The 25,715-nt window shown below is 40.1% G+C and overlaps 1 protein-coding gene across 1 annotated transcript in view; it reads left to right on the top strand.

Moving 5' to 3' along the window:
• Nucleotides 1–25,715, top strand: part of LOC128423921 (sodium channel protein type 5 subunit alpha-like) — a 43,146-nt gene extending 17,431 nt beyond the window's left edge. Inside the window, exons 10-26 of the mRNA XM_053409534.1 lie at nucleotides 219–404; nucleotides 814–916; nucleotides 2,814–3,043; nucleotides 4,014–4,172; nucleotides 5,114–5,509; nucleotides 7,606–7,986; nucleotides 8,286–8,390; nucleotides 11,809–11,917; nucleotides 12,746–12,900; nucleotides 15,502–15,675; nucleotides 16,330–16,461; nucleotides 17,374–17,613; nucleotides 18,961–19,017; nucleotides 20,094–20,235; nucleotides 21,200–21,300; nucleotides 22,689–22,959; nucleotides 23,517–25,715. Coding sequence (XP_053265509.1) covers nucleotides 219–404; nucleotides 814–916; nucleotides 2,814–3,043; nucleotides 4,014–4,172; nucleotides 5,114–5,509; nucleotides 7,606–7,986; nucleotides 8,286–8,390; nucleotides 11,809–11,917; nucleotides 12,746–12,900; nucleotides 15,502–15,675; nucleotides 16,330–16,461; nucleotides 17,374–17,613; nucleotides 18,961–19,017; nucleotides 20,094–20,235; nucleotides 21,200–21,300; nucleotides 22,689–22,959; nucleotides 23,517–24,658 — 4,083 coding nt within the window. The 3' untranslated portion in view covers nucleotides 24,659–25,715. The remainder of the gene's footprint in view (nucleotides 1–218; nucleotides 405–813; nucleotides 917–2,813; nucleotides 3,044–4,013; nucleotides 4,173–5,113; nucleotides 5,510–7,605; nucleotides 7,987–8,285; nucleotides 8,391–11,808; nucleotides 11,918–12,745; nucleotides 12,901–15,501; nucleotides 15,676–16,329; nucleotides 16,462–17,373; nucleotides 17,614–18,960; nucleotides 19,018–20,093; nucleotides 20,236–21,199; nucleotides 21,301–22,688; nucleotides 22,960–23,516) is intronic.

Below are 25,715 nucleotides of genomic sequence, written 5' to 3' on the forward strand. Positions count from 1 at the left end.
ACAAAACTATCAGTGACTTCCTCTAAAAAAGTGTTTTCTTCTCAATGTTGGTTTGGGGAAGGAGATTTTGTCTATTTGATCTCAGAGGAGGCCTCTCTCCATGCTAACTGCCTTCCTATTTTCAAGAAGAACAGGCTTTTACAAGATAAGATCAGTATTTCCTCATTTTGATTACCAGTTATGGCTAATTGCGCTTACTTGAACATGGTCTATTCCAGGAGTTGGCTTCCCAAAGACAAATTGCATCCTTGGATGAAAACACTGAAATGTCAAGTGTGGAATTCAAAAATAAAAAATTGAGGAAAAGCAAGAGGAAGAAGAAAACGAAAGACAAAGAGCCAAAAACTTATGGAGAAGATGAAACCCTGTTTTATACACCACCTGATAAAAGTCAAAAGGAGCTTGTAAGTTTTAGCTGCAACAGCTTCAGTGGCATCTTTTTGTATGTCAATTTGGAAGTGCCAAATAGAGCTTTATTAAATACGAACCCAAAAATTTGGGATCCCCTCGAAACAGATGCTAAAAATTTCTACTCATTTTTTGCAATTCTTTCTCTTCTAGCATTTCCATGACATCAGAAATATAATGTTGCACACTGCCCCAATCATGACAGTAATTCACAAATTAGCTAACTCTGGCACTAGCTATTTTGAGAAGGACTTATACTGTTAACCAGCTTTCGTTTTTAGATTTCTTTAAGGGTACGTTACTCTATCTGCTGCTACATTAATTCATTGGGAATTGTGTAAGTAAATGGAGAGATAATCGTGTTACTTCAAATATTCACTTTGGATTTGTTTTCTGCACCCAAAGAAGGAGCTGTTAATGTCCTATCACCTACCCGTTGACACTCCTGATGATCCATTTCAAAGACAACGGTTAACAAGTGCTGCTAATGTCATCAGCAAAACCATGGGTGAGTTAAAAATAAATAAAACAAAGTTTTAAAGAGGTTGGGGGTAACTTCTACAGTGTTTTTAAGTATTTTGTAAAAGATAATCAAATCAGTATTCCTTAAAACCTGAGAACAGTATTTATTGAAAATTATGCTGAAAAACTAGGAGAGTACCATAATTGTCTCAGGAGTGAGGGCCACTCACTGGAAAGCCCTGGCTCACACTGCTCCTCAAAATCTTCACATTTAAATAAATCATAAAAAATTGTTTACCAATTGGGGTTTGTTTTTGTTTTGCTGAGCCTTTAGCTTTATTGTCGTCATGTTTCCATATTCATTTCAACAGTCAGAAGAATACATATTAGCACTTCACTCATAATTTGGACCAAATATAGGACTCATTGCTTTCCTTAGCTCAGTCTGTGTTCATGGTTTTTGTTGTTTACTTGGTTTATGATGACACTGAGATTGTAACTCCAGTATGGGTATGTTTTGCAGCCTGGAATGTCAACAGTGAGCTTGGTTCTGATGTTGATCTTTACTATTCCATCTGAAAAACTGGCCTGCAAATTCAAATTATCTGCTCCCAGAATAAATGATGCAACGGCATAAATGATGTAAGGAGGGAACTGTAGCCCAAGATAGGAAAAGAGGTAGTAAGGAAACACCTAGCTACTTTAAATGAATTCAAATCTCCAAGGCTGGATGAGCTGCATCCAAGGGCACTAAAGGAGGTTGCGGATGTAATCTCAGAGCCTTTGTAAACTCAGACCTTTGAGAATTCTTGGTGAACAGGTGAGGTCCCTGCAGACTGGAGGTGGGCAAATGTAGTCCCCATCTTCAAAAAGGGGGGGGGGGAATAAGACCCAGGTAACTATTGATCAGTGAGCTCGACATTGATACCAGGAAAGGTCCTAGAACAGATAATTCAACAGTTGGTCTGTGAGCACTTAGAAAAGGATGCTGTGATTACTAAGACCCAACATGGGTTTCTCAAAAATAAAGTATGCTAGATGAATCTCATTTCTTTATTTGATGGAGTTACAAGCTTGGTGGATCAGGGGAATGCTGTGGACATGTGTATCTTGGTTTCAGTAAGGCTCTTGACAAAGTCCCCCATGACATTCTTGCAAGGAAGCTGATAAAATGTGGATTGAATGAGGTAACTACCTTTATGTTAGAGGCATGACTTTTGCCCAGATTTATTGTTCATTGTAGTCTGGAGTTTTTCCAATGCTTTCTGTGAAAGTTTCTTGCACATAATTGTGTGTTCATACAGTCTGCTGCTGCATGTTAGGATTTGTGGGATGATGTAGTGTGTCCCAAACTGGTATTAGAAGTCCAACAGAACAGTACTATGTCAACTCAGTCACAAGTTCTATTGAATTCAGTGACTGTCTTAGGTATGCAGGGTTTGGATTGTTGCAGAGTAAAAAGAAAGAAGAGAAGAGAAAAAGATTGAAAGAGTGGCTTGTGTAGGACAAGGGATTTGAGGGAACCTGTGCAGATCCTTTTCAAGTCAACCCAAGAAGATATGGTCCCCCGCTTTAATCAATGGATTGACAGCACTTGAATGGATTGCTTATAGACGCAGACTTTGTTTGGATAAATATGTATATTCATATATGTAGTAGGACAATAATATTACATATCTGTATAATAATGTATGGAAGTGTACATTTAGTGTGCTATATCTTTTTTCTTATTGCACTTTTTATTTATTTTTCATTTGCACTTTTTCTCTTTTCTCTATTTTGTACAACTGACATTTTCTTAATATATTTTTTTTAAGTCAGAAGGGTGTGTGTGGGTGTGTGTGGGTGGGTGTGGGTGTGTAAAGAATTACCTATGTTTTACCTGAAATTGTTCTCATTTCATAACTCACTGTGCCTGTGATTATGTTCCTTTTGTTGTTTAGAATGGGAAGAATCAAAACTGGAATTCCCTCCATGCTTGAAAACTGCTGCCCATAAGTATCTCATCTGGCAATGTTGCCCACTCTGGTTGCAAATAAAGAAAATGGTGAAGAAAGTAATGATAAACCCTTTTGCTGAACTATTTATTACTCTGTGTATTATAGTGAATACTGTTTTAATGACATTCGAAAGAGTTCCAGAAACAAAGAACATGGTTTCCACAGGAAACAAAGTAAGTGAAGCCAAATCCTTATTAAGCTACATGCCAAGAATTACCGTATTTTTTGCTCTATAAGATTCACTTTTTCCCTCTTAAAAAGTAAGGGGAAATGTGTGTGCGTCTTATGGAGCGAATGCAGGCTGCGCAGCTATCCCAGAAGCCAGAACAGCAAGAGGGATCGCTGCTTTCACTGCGCAGCGATCCCTCTTGCTGTTCTGGCTTCTGGGATTCAGAATATATTTTTTCTTGTTTTCCTCCTCCAAAAACTAGGTGCGTCTTGTGGTCTGGTGTGTCTTATAGAGCGAAAAATACGGTACTTTTTTATTGTTTTACTGTTGGAGAATTTTGGAGTGCCTTTGAACTAAAATTGGTGCCTAGAAATTACGTTTAGTGCGTCCCTAAAAAAATGTGTTCATACAAACCCTTTCTTCTCTAGTGGGTACTAGGACACCATCAAGTGGGACTGCGTTTCACCTGTTGCTTGAGGCAAGAAAAGCAATTATCAGTCCACAGGAAGCTCTCTCTTACCCTCTCCCTTGGAATGTCAGCTGAAATATCAGTTCATTTTCCTGCCTCACTTGAAGCAGTTTTATATTTCCCTTGTGCTCTATTCTGGCCTGTTATTTCACTCATTGTTGTTATTATTATTATCTGTCAGTTCTGTCTGTGCTTGTAGGTTAGAGTTTCTGTGCGAATCTCATAGTAAGATTGAGAGAGTTAAATTTTGCCCCCGCCACGCAGGCCATCATGTACCTTGATGTGTGTATCCTTTTTCCTTGGTACCTTTTCACCCTTAATTAATTACATTTGTGATCAGACATTCTTTCCCATGTTAATGGTTTTCTGGTGCTGGTTGGGGCTAATGGAAATTGGAGTCCAGTATCATCTGGAGGGCCACAGATTAGCCACCCCTTCCCTAAAGACATAGCTTGAATTTAACATATGAGACATTTATTGTGTTCTGACATAATTTCTCTTGCAGGTTTTCACTGCCATTTTTACAGCTGAAATGGTCCTCAAAATAATTGCTCTTGATCCCTACTACTATTTTCAAGAGGCTTGGAATATTTTTGACTGCCTTTTGGCTGTTTTAGGTATAATAAGCTTGGTCACAAGGCGTCCCCTATCAATTTTCAGAATGGTAATGATGAATCTCCTGTTATAGTCACTTTAAATCTTTCACATTAAATCTATGGAATCTAGGGCTTACTTTCCTTGACACATTTATTTATTTATTTATTTATTTTATTAATAGTGAGTATATGTGGCAAAATCAATAAATTATGAGCAGATGACAATCAAATTGAGGGAACACTTAGAATATAGGGTTGTCATGAAATCTCTGAGATGCTTTAAAATACATTTTTACCTGTTCAAGGGAAAATAAAATAGTAAATTATATTGGTCACACCCACACTAGACATTTACATCACACGATTTCTCCCAAAGAATCATGGGAATTGTAGTTTATAATTCCCAGCACTTTACCAAACTACAGTTCCCATGATACTTTGGGAGAAATCATATGCTTTAAATGCCTTGTATAGATTTGACCATTGGAATTTAAATTGCATTTTCAACTTCGTTTATAATACTGTGTGACAATGAATCCTAAGACAGCATTTTATTTTAATGAAATAAGAATAGAAAAGGAGCACAATCACAGACACACCCTTTTAAGGGTTTTCTTTTGAATACAGGATTGTCATGAAATAAGTCTATTTCATTAGAGATGTGTTCTGTGAAACAGAGTGCATGCTTGAATGCATCTTACTTTAGAGGAAGAAATTTGCATGTTGAAGCAAACTTCCATCCTCCTTCTCTGGACCAGGAACTGCAAATTCAATGCATATTAGATGCATATTCAAATTCAGGTTTCATCTATCTGCACTACATTATTTTTGAATGGTTGCACATCACAAAGTGTATTTATAGCTTCCTTTTGATTCAAATATGCTTAATTACATACAAATCATGCTGGTAGAACAATTTCTCTATTTTTAATAATACTGGAAAATCAAGAATTAACTTTCTCCTTTTTTTGCTGCTATTCTCTCCCTATCCCCTGCCCCCACCCTACAGCTGAGAATTTTCAAATTGTCCAAGTTTTGGCCAGCATTAAATAAGCTCATGAAAATAATGTGGAAATCAGTGGGCCCACTAAGCAACCTCACACTTGTTCTGATTTTTACCGTATTCATTTTTGCTGTGGTTGGCAAGCAGGGCTTTAGCCAAAGTTACAAAACATTTCGAGAAAGATGTGAGAACCAAACGCAAATCTGTAACAGTGACAGTACTGATGCCACCCATAAATGTAAATTACGATGGCATATGGAAGACTTCTTACATTCATTCCTTGTTATATTCCGAATTCTCTGTGGAGAATGGATCGAAACGATGTGGGGCTGTATGAAAGCTGCTGGGGAAGGATGGTGCATTTTTCTGTTCATGCTGGTCCTGCTTTTAGGAAACCTAGTGGTAAGTTTTCAAAGAATTTCCTTATTCTATGGGACATAGTTAAAATTATTTCTTCAGTAGGATTGTTTTCAAGAATGTTCTACACAATTTAGCTAAAACAGGCAGTGGTAAAACCACTCCTTAAGAAACCTTCACTGGATTCAGAAAACCTAACTACCATAACTCGCCAGTTGCTAATCTCCCTTTCCTGAACAAGGTTCTGGAGCGAGTGGTCGCAGACCAGATCCTGGCGCATTGGAAGAAACTAATTTTCTGGATCCATTTCAGTCAGGGTTTAGGCCCGGTTTAGGCACAGAAACTGCTTTGGTCGCCCTGTATGATAACCTCTGTCAAGAGAGAGACAAGGCATACATATCCCTGTTAATTCTTCTTGACCTCTCAGTGACTTTCAATACAACTGACCATTATATCCTTCTGGAGCAACTGTCCAAACTAGCGGTGGGTGGCACCATTTTGCAGTGGTTCTGGTCCAACTTGGGTAGACATTTCCAAATAGTATTGTTTGGGAGTGTTCTTCAGCCTTGTGGAGCCTTCAATGTGGGGTTCTTCAGCATTCAATTTTAACCCCTATGCTGTTTAGTATCTACATGAAACCACTGAGTGGAGTTATACAGAGGTTTGGAGTATGTTGTCAGCAATATGCTGATGACACACAGCTCTACTTTTCCTTTATATCTGCAGACGAGGCAGTGGCATAGCTGTCAACTTACAGATTTGAAAATAAGGGACCAGCAGCCAAAATAAGGGACCTGCAGCCTCACCTCTTCCAGCCACTCCAGTCTTCCTCTCCTCCTGCAGTCTGGTCAAACTCATGCTGGCAGCTTTGAGAACACTGTCCAACCAACTTTGTAACCAGAGGTTCAACTGAATAGAATCTGAATCACATGCACCACAAGGCCTATGCAGCCTCAACTTAAGATGCTTCCCGGCCTGGCTTTGCACTGCAAAGTTTGCAGCAGCACGTGCAACAAAATGGCGTCCAGCATTCAAAAAACCCCTCAGCTTGCATTAACTAGCCACACACAAGGCATGCAAGCTCCACCCCCCCAGTCGTTCTTAGACTTCTTATTGGGTGAGCAACACAGCCAAGCAACACAGTTGGAGCCTCCCTCCTCCCTGGCCGCCAGGGTGGGAGGGAGAGGAGCTGCTTCCTTTGAAATTTAAGGGACATCATTTAAGGGACATTTAAGGGACACCCATCAATAAGGGACAGCAGGGGGACATGGCGCTGGAATAAGGGACTGTCCCTTCAAATAAGGGACACTTGACAGCTATGGGCGGTGGATGTGCTGGACCATCGTCCTGTCTCAGCAATGGATTAGATGAGAGCCAACAAACTGAAGCTCAATGCAGATGAGACTGAGGCACTGTTAGAGGGTGGCTCCCTAGACACCCATTTTCCCATTCAGGAGATCAGCTGATAGCAATGCCATTAAAAACACAAAGAGAGTCAAGTACTGGGCCATTAAAGACAATTCACCATACAGATGTTGTCGGTCTTTCCCCCAGCTGAGAAGTGGACAGAAACAGAAGACTTGAGAGGGGGAGGTTGGCATGGGTAACAGGGGACGTGATGTCACCACAGGAAAAAAATACGTCATTTTAAAATAGAGGTTTGGGAGCTGAGATTTTGGGAAGGAGAAGGGAGGGGTCAGAACTCCATGCAGCATTGGCTGAAGGATGCTGCATGCAGAGACCTGGGAGCATGATTGGCTGTTGCTTTGAACCCAAGTTTGCTGAAGCTATGGGAGAAGCAACGAGAGGTACTCCCTCTGTTGGATAGTCACTATTTGATGGATTGATCCAACACCCTCCACCCAAACTCAGGTTGCAAATGTGTGTGAAATAAACCATATTTCATAAAGACATGTCAATCTCCCCTGTGCCTCATTCCCAAGGAACACAAACCCTGGTTAAGTGCCAAGACCCGTGGAATCCTCCTACCGCTCAGCAGAGATTGGAGTGTCCTGTACAATACTGAACGAATAGGAATTCCTTTTTCTCTGGGAAAAACAGGAAGCAGTCAAAATGCGTTACTTTCCAAAATACCCTTTCCCACTCTCATTGTTTGCTTCATCTGGTTACTTTTCATTCAGGTCCTCAACCTCTTTATCGCTTTACTCCTGAGTTCCTTCAGTAGCAGTGATTCAGAAACTGAGGTAGATGAAGAGCAAGCTAAGCCTCATGTGATCCTTGCTCACAGGGGGTTGCAATTTGTCAAACATCTGCTGTGGAACCGCTGTTGCAATGCACTTGTGCAAAAGCTGAAGAAGGCAAGAACCAAGACCAAGGAGGTGACCATCCCAAAGGACGGTGGCACTGAGCCAAGGAAAGGGGTCCAGGAAAATTATGCTAGTGGTAAACATTTGGAGAAGCTGCCGGTGGATCATTTTATGACAGACTTTAATACATTTGTCTGTGCTCCCCTTGCTGAAATGGAGACTTTTGGTGAGGAAGAAATTGATTGCAGCAAAGAGGTAAGAAACAGGCCCCACAAATGAACATTTCTGGTAGACAGCTGGTATAGATAAGCCTAGCCAAGAGGCTATGGTGAATAAAACATTCCAAGTATACACCATTACTATATGCTTCCATTGTGGCTGATCCATGTTACATAGATTGGAATATTATACATTATTAAGTTTGTAAATGTCTTTGTTAACTGATGAACAGGATTCCATTTCTGTTTGTATACAAAGGTTTTGAAAACTAGTAGTCTAGCTTCTTGTGTGAGGTGTTAGGAACAAAATATCTTTACTTTCATACTTTTCCCTAGGAGAACAACTTGCAAAAGAGAAGAGAGAAATTCAAAAGGTCAAGACAAATGCTGTCTTCTGATATTTCCAAAAGTACCAATGTTTGGTCTTTGAATGTTCCTAAGGTAAAGCAAAGGAAAATGATCATTATAGCTCTATTGCTTGCTGAGGGTGGCATTCTGCATTTCCAGGAAAGTGGTATATTCTACTTATTTTTTTTAGTGTATTCCACTTTTATATTGCGGAAGTATTTTTGCTTCTCCCCCTGAAAAACAAAGGACACCTAGTTTGGGGGTAGGTATTTTCTCTGAGGCTGGGAAATCAGTCTTCATTTCTGTGTCTGGAGAAGGGGACTCACTGCTTGATCATCCTGTATTTGGGTTGGTGAGCTGTAGAAGAGCTCACCATATTTTATAAGCTCTTGGCAAAAAAGGAACATTTCTCCTAATATGCACATTTTTGTAAACAACTTCACCATATATAATGCATTTTATATGCTATTTTCACAAATACAGTCGTACCTTGGTTGTAGAATGATTTGGTACTCAGACGTTTTGGCTCCCGAACGCTGTAAACCTGGAAGTGCGTGTCCTGGTTTGTGAACATTTTTTGGAAGCCAAATGTCCAATGTGGCTTCCGATTGACTGCAGGAAGCTCCTGCAGTCAATCGGAAGCTGTGCCTTGGTTTTTGAACCATTCCAGGAGTTGAATGGACTCCCGGACTGGATTAAGTTCAACAACCAAGGTACCACTGTATCAGCGGTGGAGGAAGCCACTCGGGCTCCTGGGGTGGTGCGCCCAGGGGCAGCGCGAGCTGCACATAGGGGTGGGGTGCACTGTGGGGCCTCCGGAGTCTGCCTGCCTCCTCCCACTCAGCTGCCCTACAGTTGGGGGGGAGGCAGGGGGGCGGACCGTTTGGGTAGCACAGAGCCTGCGTGCACCCAAGCCACTGCGTCTCTCCCAGGAGTGTGCTGCAGGCCCCGCAGTGAGTGCTGCCCGGCATTTTGTCACCCCTCCTCGGTGGTGACACGGGACGGATCACACCCACCACACACCCTTCCTCCGCCCCAACACTGTATGCATTTTAGTACACTTCTTTTTGGTTGGAGAACTGCCTTGCAAAATTTGGAGAAATGTGAACTTCAAAGGATAGCTGTGTTTTGGTGCACGTATTGTTTCAGGAAGTAAAAATCATATTTCAATGTGAATCCAAACAAAATTCTCTCCCACATCTGTGGTGGTGCCCAGTCAGTGGATTGCTCTCCCTACTGAAGTATAACCGGCACAACTATTACAAACATTTTGGCTTAAGTTCAAAACTCACTTAATGGCCCTGGCATTTTAAAGTTTGTCTGTTCCACTTGTTTTTTAAACTGCCTCTGGTGCTTTTATTTGTTATTAGATAATCTTTAATTCTTTTATATTAGATATGTTTTATATTTATATACTTCATCCTGGTATCTTTTGTAGATGAAGCATGGTCTAGAATAATTCTTAATAAATAAGTTGATTGCAAAAAGTGTTTGGATCACAAAAAGCTTGCAGGAGAAGGTTAAGCTTCCCTTTCCTCATTGCTGCTGGTGCAATCAAATTTGTGTCCCCCTGAGGCTACATTTCAACAAAAGAAGAATAAATAGTAATACTGTTGCAAGCCATCCCAATCTTTGAGCACTGTGAGATTCCAGGAGTTTCAGGCGCATAGCAGGGTTCATATTTCCTTCAGATTAGGGACAGTGGAGACTGTGGTGTCTTTACGATATATGGCTTAATTACACATATATACTACCTCAGCCTACAATGTTCATAGCAGCAACATGCCAAAAGAGTCTTGCTTCTCCCTTAGCCATATTCATGGATTCAAGCAGAAATCAGGCATGACTCTCTCTCTGGTTTCCTAGCCTGCTGCTTCCAGACTCTAGTTTCTAGCTCACATAACTCTACTCTCAACTCTCGCCTTTGTCTTCCTAAGAACCAGCCAGTTAAAGGAGGGGGCACCACCCATTAGGCCATTGGTGCAGAGCCACTTCCTTTGTTTTCTTAATGGCCTGTTACTTCACCAGGAAGTATTCTGGCTAATACAGATTGGCAGCAGCTCTTCAGAGTTTTAGAAAGAGTATTTCCCAGCCCAGTTTGGCGATACTGGAGATCAGGCATAGGACCTTCTCATTGGATGACAGTCCATTAAGTGGGTTATCATTTCCACATTACATCCAAAGGCAGGAAATGCATGCAAATGCAAAGAAATAGGACTGTTCTGCTTTATATTTCCCCAGTCCATTTCCTGCCTTTCATCCATCTGATTTTCTTTCCCAGTCTCTGCTCTCCCTTCAATCCTTTGGCTACTGTTGTATGTTTCCGTCAAACTAGTAATCATTTTTCTGAGTTTCTCCCTCATTATTGTTCATTGTGTGTGATTTCAGGTAATTCCCCCCTATCAGATCAGGTTTCAGTCCCCCACCTCTCAGCATCTTGCCTTACCGACCATCTTTCAGTCAGCAGCAACTATAGCAGCTCTGTTGGCAAATGGGGTATCACTGAGAAATGCTAAGTGTCTGCTTGTTCCACACCTACCGTAATTCTTTTACCAAGAATTACTTGTACCCTTTTAAAATGTGGCTCTTTTATGGGAGGTGTTAGTGGGTTGTTGTTTTTATTCTGATTATATACAGTATGTTGTGATCTTTTCTGTGAACTGCCCTGAGACCTCCGGGTTCAGGGCAGTATATACTGTAAACTCAATAAACAGTATTTACTGTAAACTCAATAAAAAGATCCCTCTGTGCGCCGGATCACTCATGGGCCCATGATTTTTGGCACTGCGCAGACACGATTTCTGGCACCAAGGAAGCGAGTCCCCGCGCTGCGCCAATTTAGCGCAGCGCATGAGCGGGCATCTCATTTCAGGGGCGGCTCGGGGGCTGGTCAAACGATCTCCACGGGCCACTTTCGGCCCATGGGCCTTAGGTTGCTGATCCCTGATCCAGAGAGAAAGGGACTGTTGGTCTCACCTGAAAGGTGTTTCTCCCGGATAGTAGTCCATCAAGGCCTCGTCCTACATGTGCAAAAGGGCAGCTGCCATTCTGCCATTTATTTCTGCATTGCTTTTAATTTATTCTTAAACTGGTTGAAGTTGTTTGCTTAATGCATTTTTTATATCATCAGCATGTGTTATTCTAAGGTATTTTCTATATTCAGGATTAATTTTCTGTACATTTTGTGTTTGTGCTTGTGTTTTCTCTTTATTTTTCTGTCTTCTTTTTGAGTATAATACATCCTTCCGGTCTTGTCATGAAATGTACTGGGAAGATATAGAGCTGGGCAGTCCTACTTCCTCATATTTTACATTCATTTCCCTTCAGATGCGAAGTGTTGATGATTGCCCACTTGATGGACTATAATGCTAGAGGAAACGCCTTCAGATGAGACCAGCGGTCCCTTCTGCATGCAAATCATGTGCTTTTCCATTGAGCCACCACCCTTCCCCATCATTTACAGTTACATTAAGAGGATACTGTTTTTTCTTGTTTTGTTTTCAATATTCAGAGCATGGATCTTGAGAGCAGCTGTTCTGAGGCCAGCACGGTAGATGAGAGGTCTCCCATCTGCATTTTCCCTGTAGTCAAGAAGGAGCCTGTGGCCTGTTTTCCACAAGGTGACAGACTAGCTTTATTGGCATTTAATATGATTTTTAAATTTATAATTTATTTGAGATAGTCAGTTCTTTTTTGGGTAAGGTGATCAACAGAGCAGTAGCTGCCCAGTTACACATGAACCTAGATGAAGCAGATTATCTAGACCCATTTCATTGTGGCTTCAGTCTTGGGCACAGTACTAAAACAGTCTTGGTTACTCTGATGAGGGAAGAGCAGGAGTGCTATTCATCTCTTGGCCACGTAGACCATTGGCCATGGTATCCTGACACAGCTCTGGGGGGTATTATAGTGGTTCTTCTCCTACCTACAGGGGTGCTACCAGAGAATACAATTCAGGGACTTTTGTCTGGCCCCATGATATCTCTATTATGGAGAACCACTAGGTTCTATCTTGTCCTCTGTGTGCTTAACATCACTCTCAAGCCACTGGGATTTGGGGCACAAAGTTACCAATATGAGGATGACATTTATTGGGATGGATCTAAGGAAATTCATTTCTGATCTACTCTCAATCTAAGTATTCTGGCCTTTATATGGGGACCAGCCATTGGCAACTGGGAAGCTGGTAGCTTTTTGCAACTTTATCTTCTCATGAACAAATATTCCAGTGTATTAGTTCACACAAGAAACTCTTGCTCTGCACTCTGTGGATGTGCTGCTTGTACTGGTTACATAGAAGGCCACCAGCAGAATGTTCCAGGGATAGGAAGAAAAGAGGAAATAATTTGCTATTTTCTCCTGCAAAGATGCTAAATGTTAAAAAGACTGGTTTCCTACTGATTCTCAGAACACTGATAATTTCTATATTTGATTTCTCTTTATTTCAGTGTTGGTCAAGTTCTTCCCATGTTGCACAGTGAATACTGATAAATTTCCAGGCAACACTTGGTGGAGGTTTAGAAAAACCTGCTACAGAATTGTAAAACATAGTTGGTTTGAATCTTTTATCATATTTATGATATTACTGAGCAGTGGTGTTCTGGTAAGCTTACTATGATATCCTTAAAATAAGAGTATTATTAATTTTTTGGCCTTGTGTTCAGCTCTGAATTTTCTTTTTTCCTATAGTTGCTGAAATCTGTTTAATAGGATGCATAGCTGTCAAGTGTCCCTTATTTGAAGGGACAGTCCCTTATTCCAGCGCCATGTCCCGCTGCTGTCCCTTATTGATAGATGTCCCTTAAATGATGTCCCTTAAATTTCAAAGGAAGCAGCTCCTCTCCCTCCCACCCTGCCGGCCAGGGAGGAGGGAGGCTCCAACTGTGTTGCTTGGCTGTGTTGCTCACCCAATAAGAAGTCTAAGAACGACTGGGGGGTGGAGCTTGCATGCCTTGTGTGCGGCTAGTTAACGCAAGCTGAGGGGTTTTTTGAATGCTGGACACCATTTTGTTGCACGTGCTGCTGCAAACTTTGCAGTGCAAGGCCAGGCCGGGGAGCCATCTTAAGTTGAGGCTGCATAGGTCTTGTGGTGCATGTGATTCAGATTCTATTCAGTTGAACCTCTGGTTACAAAGTTGGTTGGACAGTGTTCTCGAAGCTACCAGCATGAGTTTGACCAGCCTGCAGGAGGAGAGGAAGACTGGAGTGGCTGGAAGAGGTGAGGCTGCAGGTCCCTTATTTTGGCTGCTGGTCCCTTATTTTCAAGGCTGCTGGCCCCTTATTTTCAAATCTGTAAGTTGACAGCTATGATAGGATGATAGGTGATTTTTTTAAAAAAAAGTTTTCCTTGATATTATATAATCATGCCTAGTGTATTCCATTTTATTGGTGCATGAGTAATAGTGCAAACATTCTTAGATAAACAATGGCCAAAATCCAAAGAACCATGCAGCTAGATCCAAAGGAATTTTTGACTTGTTCTTCTTGAACAGTAACCCTTCATTTTACATGACAATCCATTTTTTAAAGTGGATAGGAGGTTCTATCAGACAAAATAATGCTGGCCACTTAAAGCAGCTCTTTAGATTCCAGCTGATAAAAGTGAGGCTTGCTTGTTTTTTAAAGTATTTTTAAAAGTATATGTTTATATTTTTAAGAGTATTTTATAAAAGAAGAGTTAAAAAGTACGCGACTATATAATTTATTCGATACTTACCAAAGGAGTGGAGGGAAGTCCAAGGCTCAGTTGAGACTAACTCAGTTATGTATTTTATTTATGATTTGTGAAGTGGATATAATTTGTATAAGGTATGTGGTGGATTTTTTGTTTATGTTTTTCCTGGATATATGTGCAAATATGAATAAAAATTTATAAAAGCAAAAAAAAAAAAAAAGAGTATTTTATAAAAGATCCCAGTTAATTGATTGCTGGGATTTCCTTCAGAACTCTCCAGATATATTGCACTAGGTTTCACTGGTATGAACTAAATGGAATCTTTATTAATGGTATAGAAACTCAGACATGCTGGGTATAAAGCAATAAAGCATTTTTATTCCAAGCCCCCACAACAGACTTGGCATATGAAAAAAAGTTCATTTATATGGGCCATATATGTAAACTCAAATGGATCTCACCCAGTCCTTAGCTTCTGTTGCTAGGGAGATGGCCAGAACTCTGAGCACAGGCTAGAAGTTGGTGGTCACTGGTCACTGAAGAGTGGTATGCCACGCCCAAACTTTGTACAGTCTAGTTTCTTCCTGCAAATCAGGATTTTATATAACCACTAGCCAAAGTCCAGTTGCCCACATGGACAATCTGCTGTTTCAAGATACAGGTAGGTAGCCATGTTGGTGTGTCGTAGTCGAAACAAAATTTTAAAAAATCCTTCCAGTAGCACCTTAGAGACCAACTAAGTTTGTTATTGATATGAGCTTTTGTGTGCATGCACACTTCTTCTAAGGTGCTACTGGAAGGAATTTTTTTATTTTAAGATAAACATCCTATTGGTAAACAACCCCATACCTGTGGATCATAGTATGCTCAATTTTGTAGCTTGAAATGGCCATATAAGAGATTGTGGCATGCTTCAGTTGTGTGCATGGCACATGATACAATGTTCCTGTTATATAACAATCTAATGCATACTAACCCCTTAACCTATATTTCCCCCAGTTATTCAATCTTTGATACATAATCCCAGCACTTATGCAATGCTCATGCCTTCTATATATTGCCTATTAGGGCTATGGGGCTTTCTAGTTCTTGACTAGGGTTTTTCCTCTTGCAGGCTTTTATCTGTAATCAGTTGGGTTCAAAGCAATGGAGAGCTATAGCTAGAATCTTACATCCAGTTTAGGCATAATTATTAAGGACCCCTAGGCCAATGCTATGGTCCTAAGAACCATCTTTGATGTCAAAATGCTACACTTTGACAAATAATTTAGGCCTACGATTTCTACATTGTCATTTAATTTTACTACATACTTGGCAAAAAATGTTGTTGAATCTTGAACATGGGAGCAGGGTTCACACAGTGAACCTCAGAGATCAATGTTGTAGTCCTTCTTAAACTTTAATCAGCTGGAAGAAGCCCTTCCACAATGAATGCTAAGTGAGTGGGCTGCACCCTTTTTCATCACATTGCACAAATTTTAAATATCCCACTAGTGAATTCAAAATCACATCTGATTTCTGAAATCCTAGATCTTTGAAGACATCTACCTTGCTGAGAGAAAGACCATAAAAATCATACTGGAATATGCAGATATATTTTTCTTCTACATCTTTTTCCTGGAGATGCTTCTGAAATGGGTGGCTTATGGCTTCAGAAAATATTTCACCAATGCTTGGTGTTGGCTTGATTTCTTTATTGTATGTGTAAGTATCAGATTTAATCTTACTGTCCTGAATGTTGCTGTAATGTACAATTATGTGAAGTAGCTACCGTCTCAGAGATCCGTGTAGTAAATGGGCCAGCCTCACAATTAGGTAAAGTGAGCAAGCCACCCCGGGCAGCTGATTTTGGGATTTTGTGCCTCAGACAGCAAAATAATGTGGTTAGCCCTAGGAACACTATGTATTTTGACTCGCTTTGGGTGGGTGTGCATGCTGTCCCACCTCAGGCAACATAATGTCTTTTGATAGCCCTGAATTAAATCATTGATCAGTGTCAGTGTCCCTGATCTTTGACATAGGGAAGACAATTGGTGGAGGAAAGGCAGAGGGTCAAGGGGAGGGGAATCTAATGCATTCTGGATTCCACAGCATATATACAGGGGGTTGCTTGATAAACAAATCAGCATGGAAAGAATTCCCTGAAGACACAATGTTTGAAAACCATAACTCCACATCAAGAATGGCGCATGGGAAACCACTTAAACAAAATTGTATTAATTTGGAAATAATTTGTATAAATGAGTTAACATTTGGAAAATCAATAAAAATAATTGCCATAAGAAAACCATAACTCCAAAGATATGTTTTACAAGTAAACAGCCCGTGTTTTTCCTTTCTTTTCCTTTTTTATCACAGGTTTCCTTTCCTGCAAAAACAGTTGGAACAAAGGGAAGAGATCTGTGTGATAGCCATATCTCCACAAAATCTCTCAGAACTTTAAGAGCCCTGAGACCTCTTCGTGCATTGTCCAGATTTAAAGGGATAAAGGTACTAAATACAGTTTTTCTGTTACATGTCCCACAAAGCTAAGGTTGTGTTGAGCTGGTAGTAGGGATGGTAAAATCTATCCCATTCTGTTCCATTCTAATCCATCCAATCCCAGTCAATATGTGGGTATCTTGAACTACGTTATACCCTGCTCCTATGTTGATTTTTAAAAAGGAAATTTAGATAATTTTTAGATAATTCCAGGGAAATCCTAAACAACCCAAACATAAAAAGAGTCACAAAATGCACACATAACAAAACAAAACAAGTAGTATTTAGGACTCTATTTTTCCTGTTTTAACACTATAAAGCTGCTTGGACATGAAGTCATTTCCTGCATCATTTCAAAAAGTGTTTTGAAGCTTCTCCAAGCACACACAATTGGTAAAACAATTGACAGGCATATTGCCTGGTACCCCTACTTTAAAGGCGGTTTTAAAGGCGATCTCAGCCCTGAATGGGAAGCCTGGACTTTGAAAGTCATCTAATCTTCCTTGCTGTACTATACTGTATTGTTTTAATTAGTGTTTTTATGGAGCAGTCGAGTAATTTCGTTGTCCCTGAGAGGGGGCAATGACAATAAAGATATTATTATTATTATTATTATTATTATTATTATTATTATTATTATCTTTTAATTTTGATTTTATGAATGGAAAACTGAGTTAGTGACTTGCTCAAGACTACCTTTTGACCTGGGATTTGGACCCACTTCCCCATAGCAAATTCTAGCACCATATTCACTCAATTGGTGGTGCTCATTTGTAAATCAGGAGAAAGATCCATACTTAATCGTGTAATTGCCACGTGATTATCAGATTGCTCGGTTATGTGTTATCATTGCTTAGAGCCATTGGTAGACTGATTCTATTCATTGAATAACTGATTGTGTGTTTCATTTTCTCATTTAAGGTTGTAGTGAATGCACTCGCAGGAGCTGTCCCTTCGATCGGGAATGTGCTGCTTGTCTGTGTTGTTCTCTGGCTCCCATTTAACATCCTAGGAGTACAACTGTTTGGAGGAAAATTTTCGAAATGCAGTAATGCATCTTTAAAAAATAAAAATGTCTGTGAAAGTCAGAATTCCAAATGGAGTAATACGAATGTCAACTTTGATCATGTTGGGATGGGGTATCTGGCTCTCCTCCAGGTGGTATGTTCAATCACACATAGTTTCTTTGGCAAGAGAACAATCTTGGCAAGCCACATATGTGCAGCCAAAGAATAACAGATAGAAAATTTCTAAAGAATTCAGAATTTGCTTTTGAAATTCAGTTTTGAAGGATTTTTTTTTTAAAAAAGAAAAAAAAACGCACGAGAGCAACCTTAAATATTAAGAAATATTGCTGATTGCTGTTAAACCGCACATTGAGATTTCCAGTTTGAAGCTAATCCATGATCTGAAGCTGAAACTAGCTCCATGATCCAGGGCTTCACAATGCCTGTGTTCTAAAATGCTACAGAGGATGTACTATTATATTTCTGAAGTATATCTCTCTCCAATAGAAGACCTGTACAAACATGAAGTGTAGAGAACGCTCAAGGGGAGGGATGGTAATGTGAGCCTGCTAGCTCCACCACTACTGCAGGGTTGTTCCTTGATTTGTGAAAGGTGACTGTGCAAAGACGGAAGGCTCCTGTATCTGGAGGCACTCATTGTATTTTGGAACCCTCATTTTTCAATGTTCCTAAATGTGCATTTTGAAGGGGACGTTTCCTCTGGTCTGGTTTTTTAGAGACAACTATTATATTGGCGTGGGACACGGGTGGCGCTGTGGGTTAAACCACAGAGCCTAGGACTTGCTGATCAGAAGGTCGGCGGTTCAAATCCCTGTGACGGGGTGAGCTCCCGTTGCTCGGTCCCTGCTCCTGCCAACCTAGCAGTTTGAAAGCAAGTCAAAGTGCAAGTACATAAATAGGTACCGCTCTGGCGGGAAGGTAAACGGCGTTTCCGTGTGCTGCTCTGGTTCGCCAGAAGCCGCTTAGTCATACTGGCCACAAGACCCGGAAGCTGTATGCCCGCTCCCTCGGCCAATAAAGCGAGATGAGCGCCCCAACCCCAGAGTCGGTCATGACTGGACCTAATGGTCAGGGGTCCCTTTACCTTTATTATATTGGCAATGGAAAGTCTGTTTCTGTGCCCCTGAACAGCGTAAGATAACAAAATAAAAATTTATATATATATAGGCAGGCACCTTCTATGCCAATTTTTAAATGCTTGCTGGAAACTTTTTATTCTTCCAGGAATTGCCTATGCAGGCAATTAAGAGTACATCTCCCACAATAGTCTATTGATGTTTGTACAGTGTCTTTGTCCATGCATGAGTTAGGCATGTGGATAGATAAATATGGCTGCACCTGTTAAGTCTAGTGCATCCCTTAGCATACTCCTCAGGAGAGGGTGGCTAACAAAATGGGTGTTGGACTGTCAGACAGACTAGGAAAAACAATTTAGAGAATACTTCTGTAACTTGGTTTGTTTATATATATATTTTGCCAGGCAACCTTTAAGGGCTGGATGGAGATTATGTATGCTGCAGTAGATGCACCTTCAAAAGTAAGCCATGAAAAGTTACAGCATTTGTCCTTTTTAGATGCTTTGCTGCATTTTTATTGACCGGTTACACTATTAAGTTGTATCATTCTATGTACTTTTAGAACTGTTACAGCTTTCACCCCAAAGAATCTTGGGAACTGGAGTTTGGTGAGGTTGCTTACAGCTGCAAGATAGGGATGGGATGGAGGACATTTCTCCTTGCAGACCACATTTTAAACTGTTTTTCTCCCAGTGGGTGTTATTCCAGCCTGAATTAAAACACCTCATTTTTACACTCAAAAATGTTTACTTTTAGTTTGTGAAATTAAAATTATTCAGCCCTGAAAGAAACATCTCCCTGCATATCTCTAAGCAAGCTTCCTGAGTAGAAGGAATCAGAACAGTAACTCCTGGAGAGATGTTATAGACAGCTTTCTCTGATAGTGAGTAATTGCAAAATCACAACTATGAACTGGAAGTGCTTCATCCTCTGATGATTATAGTCTTGTACTATCTAGAACAGTTTATCTGAAATTTTGCCAATACCCTTGCAGCAGAAAGGAAATACAGTATTAGTTTGCTGCTGTCACCATCAATTCCTATGCCTGGAGATGGGTTCCGTGGTATAATTAGTCAAATTCTCTATGACTTTTTTTTTATTTGAAGCTGTCTCATTTCCTCAAGTTCCCCAGTAAACCACGTTCTACATGCCTATGGGAAAGGACACTGGGGAGCAACTGCCAATAGCCATATTCAGTCACCCATTCTAGAAATCAGGGGTGCCAGCTTGAATAAAATATTGGGGGGTGCAAAGTAAGCCCTGCCCTGCATAATCAATCCCATGATGCGGTATATGGACACCACTTGAGTACCAGTCCAGAGTACCAGTGCAATAGTTTAGGTGTAGAACCGTGAGTAGTTCAGCATGTGTCCTTTTATACATTGCCTACTGTGTCTCACAAGGTGTATCTAATTACATAGCATCCATTTATGCTTTTAAACAAATCAAACAGGGCAATGAAATATTCATGATAAATTAAGAATTGACATAATTAAGTCACAAACAAGGCATTTCTTGTCTTTCTACTTTATTTCAGGAAAATGAAGACCCAAGTTTTGAAAATAATGTGTGGGCATATCTCTATTTTGTGGCTTTTATCATATTTGGATCGTTCTTCATGCTAAACCTCTTCATTGGAGTTGTTATTGACAATTTCAACCAACAAAGGAAAAAGATAAGTACTCACATGAGTTACAAAATATTTCACTCCCATAAAGATTGTATAATAGTTGGATAGAAATGGTGAAAGCTTTGCGTTCAGTACAGTGTTGTAATAGACTGCAGCTGATAATGTCCAAGGCATTGTTAGTCCAAGGCCAAAATCAGAAAGAATGTAATCCTCAGTACCACTTGTTCTGTTCAGGAGATATCAGATTACATTACTTGGGAACCAGAACAGAACCACAGAATTGTAGAGTTGGAAGGGATCATGAGGGTCGTATGCAGGAATCTTTTGCCCAACGTGGGGCTCAAACCCATGACTCCAAGATTAAGTGATCAAGAGTCTCATGCTTTGCTGACTGAGCTACCCCACAGTAGCTTGCCTGGCTGCCTCCAAGGTGCTCAAGATTGTGTACACGGTTCCGCCCCTCCCTATTTTATCCTGTGCGGTAGGTTAGTCTGAAAGGTAGTGGATATCTCAAGGTCACCCAGTGAGCTTCATGACTGAGTAAGGAGTGACACTTAAAAATGGATTTCCTTGTGACTGATTAGCAGAAAGCAAGAAAAATAGCTTTAGGAAGGAGTATTCATAGATCCTGAAAAAGAGGGTATGGGGTATCCATCTAGAACATTGAAACTTCTGGTTCTCTCATTGTTTTGCCACAATTGTGATGCCCTACAATTCATGGCATGGAAAACTTGTGGAACTGTTTTCATTTCATCTAGACCTTATATTTTAGACAGTGGTGCTCATATTTGGTGCTGGTGGTGGAAGCACCATGAACCACCACTGATTTTGAAGGATATCCAGTCATAGTCTTCACCATGAGCCTCCATAACTTTGACTACAGATGGTAATGTAGTAAAAAGCTTTACCAGTTAAATTTCCCGTAGTGCTAGAAAGTACTTAGTTGGATTTGCATAAAAGCTTGATATCTTCAGGCAGAAAGATGCATTTTGTATTTATTTCCTTATACCTAGGTGGAGAACTCATTTTTATGTCAGACGAACAGAAGAAATATTATAACGCATTAAAAAAACTTGGTAACAAGAAACCACTTAAGCCCGTTCCACGGCCGCAGGTAAGACAGCCACTAACAATAAGTGCATTTCCTTGTTTGGTTTTGGAATTAACTTGGAACTACCTTTCAAAATCTAGTATAACAAGTTATTTAGTGGTCAACATTTTGCCTTTTGCTTTCATAGTGAGAATTATTTACTTATTTCAATAGGTTTACTCTGTGTAAGATGAAAGAAATTAAGCAAAATTAAAAAATTATAGTAGTGAAGAAAACGCATTTTTAAACAAAGGCTCATATAACTTGACTAGCCCTTGTAACAAGCATTATATCAGTGATTGCTGCCAGTTTTGTTTTGTTTAAAAATGTGTTATGAAACCAGATAATTAACGCCACCATCAAAATATAAACAGGAAAATCACATCAATTTTATCATTACGTTTGTCTGCTTGGCAAGCAATCCCCAGATTCCCAGCTTTTATTATTTTTTGAGGAAGTTTCAAGGATTTTTAGAATCTGAGATATGAGGCACAATGTTCAGACACTATTCTTCTCAATTTTTATTAGCAATTTGACTGCTCCACCTTTTCAGTGTTTTGCTTCCTCACCCTCACCCCCTGAAAAAAGTGGGAGAGATGCACTTGTGGGATGTGGGTGTCAGCTTGTAGTTTTCCTGGTACTGGGGAGTGCTCTCTGTTGTTAGACAGTGTTTATGGAATCAATATTGTGTATGGGGAAGGCAGTACTATGTGGACTTCACAGCCAAGACCAGCAGGACATAGCTGACTTCCAATGGTAAGCCTGAGGTCATCTGGGGTGGGGAGGAAGCAGCAGCAGTGATGGTACTCTTATTTTGTGTTAAGTCATGTCCCCTGCCATGGCATGTTGTGTTACGCCACATTCTTACGGCAACCATTTTGTGACTGGTGCCCAAAAGGTGCCTGCTCGTCTGAAAAGGTTGTTGATTCCTGCAATAGCCCCTTTTCATATTAACCCACATGATCCAGATATGAGAGTCATAAGAAGAGAAAAGGACCAAACAAAGTGTTTAGTCCAGAATTCTAGCTTGTGCAATTCAATAAATAGTGAAATAATGCAAACTAGGGAACTATATTCTACGTGTAAAACATGTATCTGCATATCTTTATCTAACTACAAGAAAATTACTTTCCTATCCTAAATACTTGCTCAAGCAAAAATCTGTCCCTATAGCCTCTTAAAAGACAATTTTCTGGTTCTCTTGCAAAAGATTCCTCCTCCCTTCTTCTTTCATTCATAGCTATCAATTTGTTTATAATATAAGCAAATACAAGTTAAAGCAAAATTTAAAAAACCCCAGTGAGAAACAGCCAAAAAGTACAAAGTTATTTCATTTGCCTCAAAGAAAAGGGGAAATCATTAGTGAGTCAGTGGTGCCAATGCTTCTTGCTTTTTTCCCCCTTTTGCCACAGAACATGTACCAAGGACTTCTTTTTGACATTGTAAACAAGAAAGCATTTGATATTTTCATTATAAGTCTAATTTTATTGAATGTGGTGATCATGGCAGCAGAACATGAAGACGAAGGGGAAGCTGTTAAGAGCCTTCTTGAAAATATAAATCTTGTATTTGTCGCTATCTTTACTGGAGAGTGCATCATCAAAATGTTGGCTTTGAGACTGTATTTCTTCAAAGACGGTTGGAATATATTTGATTTTGTGGTTGTGATTCTTTCAATACTTAGTAAGTAAAAAAAAAAAGTTCATGTACATCAAGGTTATTTCTTGTCAGCAATAAGCAAATGCAAAAATGTGAGCTTGGACCAAGTCTGCATACCTAAGAAGTTGCCAATTGTATTAAATTATAGAGTTCAAGGAATCTGTGTGGTTGCAAGAATGTCATTCAGTGTAGAATATGGTCGGAGGGATGGATGTCCAGATTGAGTAAATAGACATGTTCCATTTGCCGAATCCTCATGCTTGCTCATAGATCCAGGGCCTGCCTGCTCATAAGATGGGCTAATACAGGTGGCAGAACACCAAGATATGTTGCCCCTACAGCATCCCAGATGCCACTTGTAGTGGTAGTGGCAGGAGATCTTGTGCACTCTGTGAGATCTTGCAAGAGCTCCATCACATCTCGCTGGAGCCAGCCATTGTTGTCCTCTAAACAGGCATTCAGATAACAATTATTTTAGTGTGGCCTAAATATAGACCTAAATATTTAAGTTTGGCTTAGCTTAAACTGGAAATAAGAATGCATTGTTGCTGAATTTTTCAAAAAATGAATTATTTTAATAGGTTCTGCAGCTGGACAACTTCGAAAAGCAATTGATTTCCCTCCTACAATCCTGAGAATAATTCGAGTAGCCCGTGTTAGTCGACTACTGAGACTTATCAGAGGAGCCAGAGGGCTTCGGACCCTCCTTTTTGCATTACTGATGTCCCTTCCTTCTCTCACCAACATTGGGCTTCTCCTTTTTCTGATCATGTTTATTTATGCTATTTTTGGTATGTCTAACTTCGCCTGTGCAAGTTGGCAAGGTGGGATTGACAACATTTTCAACTTCCAAACCTTTGGCAGCAGTATGCTTTGTCTCTTCCAAATAACAACATCTGCTGGCTGGCATGACCTTCTCAACCCAATGCTGAACACTGAGAACATCACTTGTGCTCCCAATTTAGGTGGAAATGGTCCCTGCGTAAACAGGAGTGTGGCGATTGCCTATTTTGTAAGCTACATCATTATATCATTCCTCATTGTAGTTAACATGTACATTGCTGTCATCATAGAGAACTTGAATGTTGCCACGGAGGAAAGCACAGAACCTCTAGGTGACGATGATTTTGAAATTTTTTATGAGATTTGGGCAAAATTTGATCCTCGCGCAACCCAATTTATTTCTTACTTCGCACTTTCAGACTTTGCTGATGCTCTAGCAGAACCTTTACGCATACCCAAACCAAACAGGCAACAGCTGATGTTAATGGACCTTCCTATGGTAAACGGAAATAAAATCCACTGCTTGGATATTTTGTTTGCTTTTACCAAAAGGGTATTGGGAGAATACGGGGACATGGGTCCACTTGAGACCCAGATAGAAGAAAAGTATCCAGAGAAGATTGCCAATGAACCCATTATAACGACTCCCAAGCGAAAAGAGGAGGAATCTGCTGCCATTATCCAGAGGGCTTTCAGGATGTATCTCCTTCACCAAGCAGCGAAAGAAGTCTGTCAGGAAACCTGCAACAGCCCCCCCTTGGAACGCATACATGAGGAGGAAGGTGGGTTTGCAGTCACACTTAGTGAAAACGAAGACAGTCAGTCAAGTAACTCCCACAGCCCATCTCCCGTATCTATTCCTCCATCTTACAGTAATGTCACAGGCACCACTAATGACATTATTCAAGTGACGATCACAGACACTAGTGAACCCAAGTGATTTACAGTTCGCTATTTTTCTTGTTGCAATACAATTTTCCAGGAAGTGTAACACTACAAAAATATTTCCATCATTATAGCCACCTTTATTTAACACTTTTAACTGTGAAGCTTTCCCATTTGTGTATCCTCTTGATGCTCTTAGCAGGAATAAATATTGCAACTGGAAAGTCTTCAATAATAATTAAAGGAGAAAAGATGTGTACTTTTACTGCTTAGCTTTATTAACTGATTAGTTAGCATGTTATTTTGGTAGCTGTTGGGGCCACCATCAAAAAACATGAGCCATGGACTCCTCTTTATCTATGAATGCTTTGTGGTTACTCCCCCCCCCCTTTATTCAAAAATACATTTTGGGACCAGGAAAGAGTCCAGTTGCCCAGAATAGTTTATCATGAGACATGGGCCTTGTGGTGCAACATGGCTACAACAAATTGTCAGATTCAGCTCCTTTGCAGAGAGAGACAAAGCAAAGGTGACCTGTAGCCAGTAAAAGCTGGTCTTCTAATTTTACAGACTGGCTAGTAAACCATACCTGGAGGTTTTTGTACAGATCAAGGAGCGTCACCTGACTTGCTCTATTTTGTGACTGGTCTCTCCTGTTCATTATTTGGCCAGAGCTTGCTGATAGTGCACAGATTCAATCCCTGAATGACATCCTTCAGGTAACCAGTTCAAGATATGTTGTGGTTGTTTAAAACTGTTTTAAATAAGTATCAGAGAAGGCATGGTGAGTCAATCCATTTGAGTCTAAATTAATTCTTATTGAATATATCATGGCTGCCCCTCCCATTACATGCCCACACATGGAAGTAATTTTTATACTATGTAACTGTTAAATTGTGTGTGGGAAATTATAATTCCTGCAAAACACTACAGCAATCACGTATTTCTACTCATACAAGTCAGGCTGCATATATTCACACAATGTTTTAAAGTAAGTGGGATTACTTACATCAATGTGATACATATGTACACATACTGCACAAGTAAGCAAACAAATGTACCTGCCTAATGTATATTATAAAATGATATTTCACAAACTATAGCAATTAAAT

This window comes from Podarcis raffonei, chromosome 12 (genome assembly GCF_027172205.1).
Source record: "Podarcis raffonei isolate rPodRaf1 chromosome 12, rPodRaf1.pri, whole genome shotgun sequence".
Taxonomy (NCBI): domain Eukaryota; kingdom Metazoa; phylum Chordata; class Lepidosauria; order Squamata; family Lacertidae; genus Podarcis; species Podarcis raffonei.